Below are 13,201 nucleotides of genomic sequence, written 5' to 3' on the forward strand. Positions count from 1 at the left end.
GGTGTGAGGAGGCAAAGGGAATGCAATAAGCAGAACATTTTAAATTTGATGAAATATTTATTGTGTAATGATTTAAAAAATTAAACTACTCCCAGTTATACTACAGTCTTTGTTATGCTGCCAACAAAGTTGCTGTACTCCTTAACATATTACTGTGAAGGGGTAGCACACTTCGAAAATTGTAATGCCCCCTGCAACTTTCAAATTAAACAAAATATTGATTGTTTATGGAATTATTTTTTCAAAATATATTGTATTATGCATGTTATGCTTCACAAAGTTGTTGATGCAGTTCTTACCTTGATGTCATCCATGTGTTTAGTTCCTTTCAGAATCATTATCAGGTACTGTAAAGAAGCAAAAAAGCCCACCGAGGTTGCACTGGCTAACAGATCACACACTAGCAGTTAGTTCACTGATTTTCTGCTTGTTAGGGCATGCAAACAAGATGACTGACACAGTTTTTGTAAGCGTTTTAATCATATGCATTCCCTGATGTAATGTTACCCGTTTCATAAGAGGCAAGAGGTGTGCTTGGAGGGTGAATGACCAGCATGCATCCTTTACCAAGTAGCGGAAGTGAACATGGTGGCATCACACCTACCAATACATATAACCTATATTTTATGTTTACAACATACATTGTCGTTATCTTCGCTTGCTCAAATTTCAAATCTACATGCATTTTGTAATGAACAGAAAAGATTTGAACAGTCGGCATACATTCTCTTGTGTTCTGAACAGAAAAGATTATCTACATGTTTATTTTTGGTAGAACTAAGACTAAAAGGGAAAAGAGGAGGAAAGGATTGTCGTACGCTACTAGGTTTATAAGATCCCGCTAGAGACATAACAGGGGAATAGCTTATGTGCATGTGCGAGCGGGAGAACACATCAGCTTACAAAGGAAAGAAGAAGTGTTGACGTACACTATGACAGCAAGTTTGTGAGTTACTGTAAATACAAATGACAAATAATGGATGACTCAGTTCATCCTTTCTACATCTGATGACATGTCTACAATGGTAGATGCAATGAGCTCATTTTAACTCATATGCGTCTTCAATTTGAAGAGCTATTACTCAATAATACCCATACAACATAATTCTTCCTCCGTTTCTAGAATCTCTCATTCGTACTCCTCGCAACCAGCATCTTGATAAGCTCTTAGGAGTTGTAAACATTCAACGAGTAAGCTGAGGTCTTTACAGTATCTTACATCTGCATAGGGTAACAGAATCTTGCTGTTAACATTGAGAATACGTGTAGACAGTTGATGCGTAGGAAATGGAAGAACTTGTTTTGATGTAGTATGTGCTTCTGCGTAGATAAAAACTTGACTTGTTTCGATAGTGAAGAAGCACTGAAATAATCTTTTTCTTTACCTCCTACTACATCATCTTGTTTCTCTTCTTGAGATGTTTGCACAGCCACAGAACGTATAGTTGGCTTAGAAAATAAAGTAGAATGGAAAAGCTCCGATGGTAAAGAAACGTTATGAAGAGGAAAGTTTTGCGACAAACACAAACACCCAGTCACCAAGATGGAAGACAATCAGACGAGAATAACATCCCCCGACTCGGCGGCAAATCAAAATCGGGATCCTCTGAACCAAATGCCTCAACGTTGACCTTCAGCCAAGGAGTTGGAGAATAATAAAAATAATAATCATTGTGATAATAATAATAATAATAATAATAATAATAATAATAATAATAATAATAATAATAATAATAATAATAATAATAATAATAATAATAATAATAATAATAATAATAATAATAATTCTATCACTCTTCCCGCACCTGTAGGGTCATGGGAGCGAACTGTCATATACATACGGATTTGTTCCTGTTTTTCCAGCTGGATGATCTTCCTAATGCTAACGCTATATGGAGGGATTTAATCACTATTATGTGTTTCTGTTGTAGTTGATAGTACAGCGTATTGTCTGAATATGAAGAGGAAAATGTTGGGACAAACACAAACACACACTCTCCGAGCCAGAAGAATTAATCAAACGAGAATAAAATCACTAACCCGGATAAGAATCGAACCCGACACCCTCTGAAGGAAGCAGTGCATGTCAGTAGGTACGAGAGTATCGCACTGATTATTTTTGGATCCTATTATGATTGCTTGCGCTTTGAATGGATTGACTTTAAGATAATTATTTCTAGTCCAGTTTTTATGTTTTCCATGCCATCGTTTAGTTTGTTAATGTCTAGTTGGATATCTTCCAGTTTTGTATGTCGTCTGCATAGAAATAGTATTCACAAGTTTTTATATGCTCTGGTAAGTCATTTAAGTACAGTGTGTCAAGCTGAGTGGCTCAGATGGTTGAGGCGCTGGCCTTCTGACCCCAACTTGGCAGGTTGGATCCTGGCTCAGTCTGGTGGTATTTGAAGGTGCTCAAATAATTCAGCCCTATGTCGCTAGATTTAATGACATGTAAAATAACTCTTGTGGTACAAAATTCTGGCACCTCGGCGTCTCCGAAAACTGTAAAAGTAGTTTGTGGGACGTAAAGCCAGTAACATTAAGTACAGATTAGTGGTACTAGAACATTACCATGAACTACGCCAACTTCAGTTTGTTGCCAGAGTGATACTTTCATACCTAATGACACGCACTGCTGCCTCCCGATGAAATACATGTGCAGTCACGCCAGTGCTTGTAGCTTAGCTAATAATACAGGGTTATTCAAAAAGAAGGAATGGATTTCAAACACTTATTTTATATTTCTTCGAAACTACAAGAGGTAGACCCACAATTCCAACTTTCCCGGACAAACAAAGTTTTAAAATTTGAACAATCCATGTAGAAGTGCCGCTGTTGCAAGTTCCAATCCCAGCCACATTGGCGCTGAAGCTTGCCGTGCCCGGCCGCACTGCGTGTGGTGCACTGGTGCTTGTCAGTTGGAGTGTAAGCAAATAGCGACACAACAGGAAAAAGCATTTTATGTGCTACAATTAACAAAACTAGAGTCCATTATTGGAGTTCAATGTGCTTTTCGCCGTCAGTTTAATAAACAACCCCCTCGGCATAAGCAGATTTACCAGTGGCATCGAAAGTTCGTAGAAGATGGTTGCATCTGCAAAGGGAAAAGTACAGGACATCCATGCACATCGAATGAAAATGTTGAGTGTATTCATGCAGTTTACGAAAGGACCCCAAAGATATCCGCAACACGAGGAAGCAAAGAATTTAACATTCCTCAACCAATGGTAAGGTGAGTTCTGAAACACTATCTGCTCCTGAAAGCGTACAAACTGCAGTTACTGCAGAAATTGCATCCACACGACTACAATAAAAGGTACGACTTTTGCGTTAGCATGTAGAGATATGGAAGAAGAAAATTTTTCTGAACGATTAATTTTTTCAGATGAATGCACTTTTCATCTTTCCAGTAAAGTTAATCAGCATAATGTTAGAATTTGGGCAAGTGAAAATCCTACGGCAGTTACTGACCATGAAAGAGATTCGCCGAAGGTAAACGACTTCTGTGCCGTATCTGTAAAGAAAGTTTCTGGACTTTTTTTCTTCACGGAGAAAACTGTGACAGGACTAACCTATCTAGGCATGCTTCAAAACTGATTATTTTCTTAAATGGAAGATGATTCCGATGACTTCATCCTCATGCAATATGGTGCCCCGCCTCATTTGTCAGCACGTTCGACGTTACCTAAATAACACCATTCCAGGATGTTTGATTGGAAGAGAAGCAGAAGATAACCGTTATCGCCTGTGGCCTCTCAGGTCTCCAGACCTCACTCCTTGTGATTATTATCTGTGGGGTTATGTAGAAGACCGTGTGTATCTCCCGTATGCCTGACACTCTTGAAAGTTTGCAACATTGAATTGTTGAAGCTGTGAATTCGATACCTAGAGACCACCTGATTCATGTGTGACAAAAAATGAACCACCGTTTTGACATTTGTCGTATAATACATGGTGCTCATATTGAAACCTTACAAAAGTGAAAATTGAACTTTTTCTCTTTCCAGGAATGTTAGAGTCGTCTTTCCATCTTTTGTAGTTTGGAGGAAATAAATGTTTGAAACCTGTTCCTTCTTTTTGAATAACCCTGTATTTCCCTGTATGCCCCTTTAAACACCAAGCTTCATCACCACCATCATCACAGTTAAATGCTTTACTTAGGTCTAAAAGGACAAGTATAGTCATTTGTCCTTTGTCCATTTCTACTTGAATGTCACTTTTACTTTTAGTAGTACTGTGATGGTGCTGTGGTTAGGTGTACATTATTGGTCTTTATCAAGTAGTTTGTTATCTGGTTTTGAATGACCTTTCCTAATATTTTATTAAAACAAGCAAGTATGCAAACTGGTCGAAAGTCTTCAGGTTTTGTTGGATTATCGTGGGTTTTTTTCCATTTATTGAGAAAGATTCCTGTCATAAGTGAAGTATTTATTAGTCTATATGTGTAATTGTTGGAAGAGCAATTTCAGAGAGTCTAATGAATGTCAAATTTATTCGTTCACATCCCGTAGCCTCTGACTTCATTTCATGGACTGCATTTCTGGCGTCATTAAGAGTTACATGTGAAAAATAGTATTGTTCTCCATCGTGTTTCTTTTCACATGTAGTCTGTCGATCGTTTCCTTTTTAGTCCTTTCATCTGTATGCAAAATTTGTGAGCAGAAATATTTACTTAAGTCATCTAATGATAAGTCAGTGTAGTTTTTATCAGTTTTTTTTTGTCAAACCGATGTTGTGAAGAGTTTTCCATACGTCGGCAGAACAGTTATATTTTAAGCTACCACGTGTATGTGCTATCTTAATATTCCTGATTGAGTTGTTGTGCTATGCAATTTTCTGTACTTTTCGAAGTTGTCTGATTTGTAAGCTGCATTTCTTTCTTTTGCCCATATATCTTGTGTCAGCCAAGGTGACTGTTTTTGTTTAAATCATGCTGCTCTTATGAGAGCATGTTTTTCGTGCAGTTATAAAAGTAGATTGTTAAACAGGGTTATTTTTTCATCAATGCCATGTATAAGCTGTACGTTGTGCCACAGTGTCTTCAGTGCATCCTCAATGAACGCCTCCTTATTCAGGTTTCTGAAGTCTCGGTTGGCAATTAATTTAGGCTCATACTGGGGGCATTTCAATGAGTGGAAAGTCATGTTGGGATAATCCGGGAGATGGCAGTTGTCCGTGAGTATGCTTTCTATCAACTATTTGTAATGATTAGGTTCAACAGTGTATAGGAAGTAGCTCTGTGGTGTGTAGAAAAGGAGAAGGATCGTCATATTGAGTGAGGTAAGTCGTCTAGATTCAGCCGTCACAATTTTCGTCACACTCATTACGTTTACGATTTTGAGACATGCCAAAGTTTGCAGACCAGTCATACAATACCTTATTGATGCTTACAGTCACAGAAGTTTGACAGTTGCATATTTTTAATTTTCTTTTGGTAAGGGAATTTACTTACGAGATACATTTACAGTTATTGTAAGAGAATAGGAAGAGTAAGTCTTATGATTGTTTCACAACTTTGTGATTACTCACCTCAAGCTGTTCACCGGCAATGGCAAACATCTTCAGCATTGGCGATGTGCAGTACTTTATGTACATGGCAGGAGTCAAAGCGATCATAACATTGAAGTTTTTATTGTACTCAGGTTTCTCTGAAGTCATCACAAAGAACGTGGTTGCACCCATTGAATACCCGATGAAAGACAGCTTCTCTTGACCAGTTCTCCTCAGAATGTAGTCAGTGAAGGCCGGAAGGTCGTATATTCCCATCTCATGCCAGCTACGAGAAAAAATGACAGTTATATTCCTTGAATTCCAAAATATCTCTTGATTCCTTTATTTACAGGTTATCGTAGTCAGAGCCATCTACATAAATTCTGGGCCCTTTGATGGGCTTTGACCAAAAATTACCAAATATATTTTGTGCAATAATAGGTACAGTTGTACAGATATCTGTTTCCTTTTAAGAAATATAATTTAATACAGGATTCAAAACAAATAAAAAATGAGAATGTTTATATAATATTAATATCAAATAATAACTTAACAGGCCAAGTATCCTAAATATTTTCTACTGTCATATTGCACTGCATCCTGAATTTTCTCACTTTGACGATCACGAATAAGGTCTGAGAAGTCTGAATATGGTACTATTTTATGTCCTATCAACAAAATACCATAGATTTCCTCCAATGAAGTGGATCTTAAATGATTCTTTGTACGGGACTGCTTACTAAAACTTCTGTCACCAGAAGCTACATGAATTGGCAAGGTGAAAAACAGTATTAGAGCAATACACAGCCCTATAAATTGAGAACGAAGCTTGACTTTTAGATGCCATTCAAAACGGCAAGTGGAAAGCACCTTGTTTCCAGACTTATTCAAGATTTGGGAATGTAATCAAAATATTTATTTGAAGCCTTTCCTTTTTCTGTTGAAATCGGTAAGGTATTTTGAGATGAGGTTGCTTGTAAAGTTATCCAAACACTACTCAGGTATTTCTCTTCTCATATCAAGAATTTGGTCTTAGGTTTGGCACAATTCTTAAAATTATTTAAGGCGAACATTTCATTGGACACATTTCTTTTACTGGGCTTCCGATAATATTGTCAGTCCATTGAACTTCCTAGATCTAACAATCCTGGGGTCCCCAGATATGTGTCCCTGCTGCCCTCCTTTTGGATAGCTCTTGTGGTAGTAAACGCAGATAACAACAGGGTTATCAGCTCCATTGCTCGAAAAATGAGTCTATTGGCAAATAAAATAATTCTGGTAGTTTCGTAAACCTAATATGGTCAGAGTTGGTAGAGAATAAGAACTGGTAAATGGATGTCGAGTAGGAAATGTGGAGGAAAGTAGCCTGCCTCAACTTAAAGCAAAGACAGTCCCATGTAGGGTCTCTTGGACGATACATAGAGAATTGTTGTGAACTCCTGGGGATCTAATTATTTCATTACAGAATGGTTAAATTATTCTTCCAATTCTCTCAGAAAAAGAACTGTGTATTGCAGTGCAATCATCCACAGAGGAATCTTTACATAGCGGAAACATGGCGTTAATGGAAATATTCTCTAATAGCATGAAGTTAAAACTAAAATACATTAAAAATACCTGTACTTAGCGGAACCTGTGAAAAGTGAAATTTACTTTCACAGAATTTAGTGGACAATTTATATAATTTTAACGATAAAATTATTTACAATGAAAGGTGAATTATTTACATGTTTTGTTTTCCAGATTTTTGAAGCATTAAGAATGTTACGGTGTCTATATTCTAATTCTGAATATGTATAAATATGTATAAGCCTACTTCTAGCTGTTGCTCTTTCTGCATCTGTTTCTTTGCATAAGTTACAACAAATTATAGCTTCTGTTGATGCCTCAATCTTATTTATGTATAAAAACTACTGAGGTGTGGGTGGTGCTGAGTAATGACATTCAGTGCGTCTAACTTTATCCTCTGCATCAGTCGTGCTGCAATAGCACTTTCTGCTCTGTGAAGAAAGCAATGGGGAACTATCTGAATACTCGCATCTTATTATAGACACACCATCGGTTTTTGTTGTATCCCTAAAACGGCATTGCCTTCAGATTTGTTATTTGTGAATACAACCACCTGCAGGCTGATAACTAAGCAGACAGACAGGCATGCTCATTTTTTAAGTTACCAGGGGGTATATTATCTCCTTCAGTCGTGTCACTCCGGGAGTGGAAACCCAGATCTCTCGGAGAATCGACCATCCCTCACATGAAGACCCCGTCGACGTGTCTCAGATATTTCGTCCATGTTCAATAAACGTGCAGGCCATGGCGTTAACTTTGACCAGTTCAAATTGCAAGACGTAACACCCATCCAATTTTGAGAAAACAGGGTTATGAAATTTTGAGAGTTCCTCACAGTCCAGCAACCAATCTGCTTCACAAGCTCGTGATCCATGGATACGATCTCTCCTCCATAGTGTTTTTATGGATTTGTTTTCATGTCGAGTTTCAACATTATGTGCATTACAAGCACATGTGCGCAGTAATGTGTGTTTAACGATAATGCCACGGCCACTTCCTCCACACTTCTAGCCCTTTTCTATCCTACTGTCACTATGTGAGTTGGTGCGACATAAAGCAACTTGTAAAAAAAAGTTTTATCTTTGGGTAAAACATTGTGACCAAAGCACTCACATCATCTTCTTTAGACGTCTTCGTTGATGTATTCTTTAATGTCATTTATAGCATGTTATATGTATTTGCAAGATTGTGTTACGACAACAGATAGCTAAACAAAGCAGTGTGGTACTGGTCATGAAAAAATAATTTTTATGGTATCTGGCATATCGAACAAAGGCCGTGTCTTTGCATCCACAGGAGTTTTCAATAATAAACTTAAGAATACACCAGGGAAACTAGATTCGTTCCGCAGATTACAATTTCGTGAAGGGAAGAGCTTACCCATTGTGCTAAATGTTCATTGTGAAAATATGTCATGTTCAAATTTCATCTTATTGGAACTGGGTGAGATTTGCTCCTTGCAATTTGAACCGGTGGAAATTTTTGCCATGGCGTACATGTATATTAAAAATCGATGAAATCAGTGGAGAGTCGTTGACAAGGTCTTCTTGTCAGAGTGAAAAATGAGCCACAGAGATCGTTCAGTTTCTGTCGGTGTAAGCTAGGAACTTCTGTTAATTTTTCAAACATTGCAATTCTTGGATTTTTTTTTTTTTGAGCAACATGATATTCGACATTTGATTACTATCAAAGCAGATGGGGAGGCGACGACTTGAAAGGGGCATTACATTTTCTCTCAGTGCAATGATGGAATCCCAGGAAGTTGGTGCGATGATGCTCCTTAATGCACATTTTGTAGGGAGGTGAGTGTGGGTTCACTCTATAATTTGAGATCGTCAAGTAGGAGCTTTTAGACAAATGTTTTTGAAATTGTTCAAGCATTCAGAAGCATTTGATGATTATTTTGGACAGCATCAATATCTAAAATATGCATTACTTTCTTGACTGCACCGAGGGCCCAAGTGACTAATGTGAATAACCATGTGGCCACGTGGCCCGAATTACACAGGATATTATCACAGTTGCCCTTCCACTACTCTCTGTCACTCCAATTCTCACAAGAAAAGCGCAGAGTAAATGGACGTATAACACTGTCACAGAACAATATATTGAAAGGATGATGGACTAAAGCATCTTACTTCTTATCCTAGAGTGATTCTCCTACCTCACCTAAAATTCCAGAACTCAGTGCTAGACGGGTGGAGAGACACGTGCTTACTGGACCAAACGTTCCCCCGAGAATTGCCTAACCACACATCATATCCAGCGTCGGCGAGTACGTAACCTGGAACAAAATACGGACGGCTTAAATCATTTGTTTTGAAAGTATGATATTTGACATGTTGAAGGAAATAAATAAATAAATAAATGAAAGAAAGAAGGAAAGAAAGAAAGAATAAAAGAAGTAAAAAAGGGAAGAAAGAAAATTTAGAGGCCATAATTCTATGAGAGTTGTGAACAGCATACGTGCATCAGCCGGATTGAAACAATACGTACAAACCGCAGTTGTCTTGGATGGGCAATTGCATTAACAATGACAAATGCACTGTTCAAATAGAACATTAGTGTAGGGTAATTGTCCAGCTCCTTGGCTGAATAGTCAGAGTAATGGTCTTCAGTTCAGAGAGGCCTGTGTTCACTTTCTGGATGGATAACTCAGTATGGTTAATTCATATTACTCGGGAACAGGGTATTTGTGTTAGCCGTATTACAAGTCTTTTCATTTACACCAAACACACCAGATTACCGTCGAGAAATACGTAGTAGTGAATAGTTCCCTCCACTTGGAGTTGGTGGCTGGATGGGTATCTGGCTGTAAAACTGGGCCAAATCCACAGGAAGTAATGTCTTCAGGAAAATGGGAAATGGACAAAAGAAGATTAAAACTTTTCCATGCTAGGGAAGGAAGGAAGGAAGGAAGGAAGGAAGGAAGGAAGGAAGGACATTATATGAATACTAGAGATGATACCCGTGCTTGGCTATGATTTTAAACTGAAAGTTATTATTGAAAATTTTACATTTTGGAGAGTACACTGTCAGCTGAGCCTGTAAAATACGCCCTCAGTTCGTACGTCAAAGGGTTTAGGGGAAATGATTATTTTCTTACCTAAAACTCATTTGAACCCCATACAGAAGAATTTGAACGTTTTAAACCCTATCTTATTTAACATCTAGGATGTAAAAGCTGCCAACCTGTGAAGTTTTGATTTTGTACGTCGAACAGTAAGTGGAGGAATGAATACTTTTTTAAGGGGTGAATATTTTAAAATATTTATTAACATCTAGGATATAGAAGACCACCCTTCATTAAGAAAATTAGTTTGTGCCTGAAACAGTTTAGGAGGAATGAATATTATGCTTTTGAGAGTCAATCACCATCTAAACCCCATAGGGGGGAAATATCTTGAAGTATATGATCTTACACCTAGGATATAAAAGAAGACCCTTCTCGTAAAATTACAACTTAGTACGTCAAATGATTTTGGAGGGATGAATAATTTTGTTTACAGAGCTAACCCTCGTTTAACACTTTGGGGGGGGGGGGGGTAAAAATATTTCCTATTTCACACCTTATTGTTGTTTGAGTCATTAGTCCATGCAACTCTGCATGCCACCCTATCCTATACTATCCTTTTCATTTCTGCATAACTCCTGTAATCCTACATCTGCTTCAATCTGCTTGTCATATTCATACCTTGGTCTAACCCCTACCATTCTTACCCCCTACACTTCCCTCAAAACCCAACTGCACTGGTCCTGAGTGCCTTAGGATGTGTCCTATCATTCTATCTCCTCTTCTTGTCAAATTTAGCCACAATGATCTCCTCTCATCAATTAGATTGAGTATCTCTTCATTCGTGATTCGATCTATCTATCTTACCTTCAGCATTCTTATGTAACACCACATTTCAAAAGCTTCTATTCTCTTTCTTTCTGACCCAGTTATCGTCCATGTTTCACTTCCATACAATGCCACGCTCCAAACGAAAGTCTTCAAAAACATTTTTCTAACTCCTATATCAATATTCGAGGTGAGCAAATTTCTTTTCTTAAGAAAGGACTTCCTTGCTTGTGCTAGCCTGCATTTTATGTCCTCCTTACTTCTGCCATCGTTAGTTATTTTACTACCAAAGAAACAATATTCATCCACTTCCTTAAAGATTTCATTTCCTAATCTAATATTTCCTGCATCACCTGACTTTGTACGACTCCACTCCATTATTTTTGTTTTGGACTTATTTATTTTCATCTTGTAGTCCTCGCCCAAGACTCCATCCATACCATTCAGCAACTTCGAGATCTTCTGCAGTCTCAGATAAAATAACAATATCATTGGCAAACCTCAGGGTTTTGATTTCCTCTCCTTGGATTGTGATTCCCTTTCCAAATTCTTCTTTGATTTCTTTTACAGCCTGTTCTACATTTTGAAAGGGAGGCGGGCAAACTGCAAGCCTCACCTCACCCCTTTCTGATTGCTGCTTCTTTTTCACAGCTCTCAATTCTTATCACTGCAGACTGATTTTTATATAGATTGTAGATAATTATTCTTTCTCGGTACCTGATCCCGATCACCTTCAGAATCTCAAATAGCTTGGTCCAATCAACATTATCAAATGCCTTTTCTAGATCTATGAACGCCATGTATGTGGGCTTGCCCTTCTTAATTCGATCCTCTAAGGTCAGACGTAAAGTCAAGATTGCTTCACATGTTCCTATATTTCTTCTGAAGCCAAATTGATCTTCTCCCAACTCAGTTTCAACTTGTCTTTCCATTCTTCTGTAAATAATACGTGTTAGAATTTTGCAGACGTGAAATACTAAACTAATGGTGCGGTAGTTTTCACACTTGTCAACACCGGCTTTCTTGGGAATAGGTATAACAACATTCTACTGAAAATCGTGAAAATCGGATGTCACTTATCCTGTCTCATACACCTTGCACACTAAATGGAATAACCTCACCATGCTGGTTTCTCCTAAAGCAGTCAGTAATTCAGAAGGAATGCCATCAATTCCATGTGCTTTGCTCCTATTTAGGTCTCTCAAAGCTCTGTTGAATTCTGACCTCAAAATTGGGTCACCCATTTCATCAGCATCAACAGCCTATTCTTGTTCCAGAACCATATCATTATGTCCTTACCTTGATACAACTGTTGTATATGTTCATGCCATCTTTCTGCCTTGTCTTCTTTCCCTAGAAGTGGTTTTCCATCTGAGCTCTTAATGTTCATACACCTAGTTTTCCTTTCTCCAAACGTTTCCTTGATTTTCCAGTATGCACCATCTAACTTTCCTAGGACCATACAACTTTCAACATCCTTGCACTTCTCCTTCAGCCATTCTTTAACACTTCCCCTTAAGTGGATTTTCAGAAAACAAATTATGCATGTTCCTTGACTTTTACAGGAGATTCCAAATACCAATCTTCACATCTGTAACATATTACATTTTTGAGATATACTGTAGTAATACTCATTTTTAAAGTTTACCCCCTTTGTCAATCCTGTTCAGACCCCCCCCCCCCCCCTCCAATGTAGATTATCCAAAAACAAAAAGTATGTGCTTCTTCATTTTTAAAGGTGATTCCAAATACCATGACTGTAACATCTTCAGTTTTTGAGATATAAGTATCCTCATTAAAGGTATTCAACCCCTTTTTCACCCCCTTAAGAGGTTTTTCTGAAAACAAAAGAAATACCTGTTCCCATATTTTTGAAAGAGATTCCAAAAGTCTTTAAACTGTTAAGTTTTCGAGATAACAATTCACCCCCATTTTTACCCCCTAAGCGATGCATATCCGCGAACTTTTGAAAAGGGCTATCAGTGAAACCCATGCGCGACAGAAAAATCTAACAATTTTCAACATACCCCGGCTTACACATAATAATTCTCATGTTAGGTCCGTATTGAAATGTACGTACATACAAAGTATGTTACAAGTGTTATTTTTAATATCCACCTATTCAATACAAAGAGATCTAGTAAATTAAGAATTAAATCTTATCTCAAAAAGTTACAAGGGACATGTTTCACCCATTTTAAGGGCATCATCAGCCTCAAACTCAAACCTGAAAGGTGAATAATCAGGATCCTGATTGTTCTTCCAAATCGTAAAAAGAGGATATCCATGAAGGTGTTTGTC

The 13,201-nt window shown here is 37.7% G+C and overlaps 1 protein-coding gene across 2 annotated transcripts in view; it reads right to left on the minus strand.

Moving 5' to 3' along the window:
* The window catches only part of LOC136867149 (gastric triacylglycerol lipase-like), an 82,836-nt gene that overhangs the window by 35,801 nt on the left and 33,834 nt on the right, over positions 1–13,201 (minus strand). The window contains exons 3-4 of one of the 2 annotated variants that reach the window (XM_067144260.2): positions 9,229–9,343; positions 5,530–5,776 (exon numbers count right to left, since the gene is read on the minus strand). In XM_067144260.2, the coding sequence (XP_067000361.2) occupies positions 5,530–5,776; positions 9,229–9,343 (362 nt within the window). The remainder of the gene's footprint in view (positions 1–5,529; positions 5,777–9,228; positions 9,344–13,201) is intronic. The other variant, XM_067144259.2, reaches the window with a different exon arrangement.

Source organism: Anabrus simplex, chromosome 3 (genome assembly GCF_040414725.1).
Source record: "Anabrus simplex isolate iqAnaSimp1 chromosome 3, ASM4041472v1, whole genome shotgun sequence".
NCBI classification, from domain to species: Eukaryota; Metazoa; Arthropoda; class Insecta; order Orthoptera; family Tettigoniidae; genus Anabrus; species Anabrus simplex.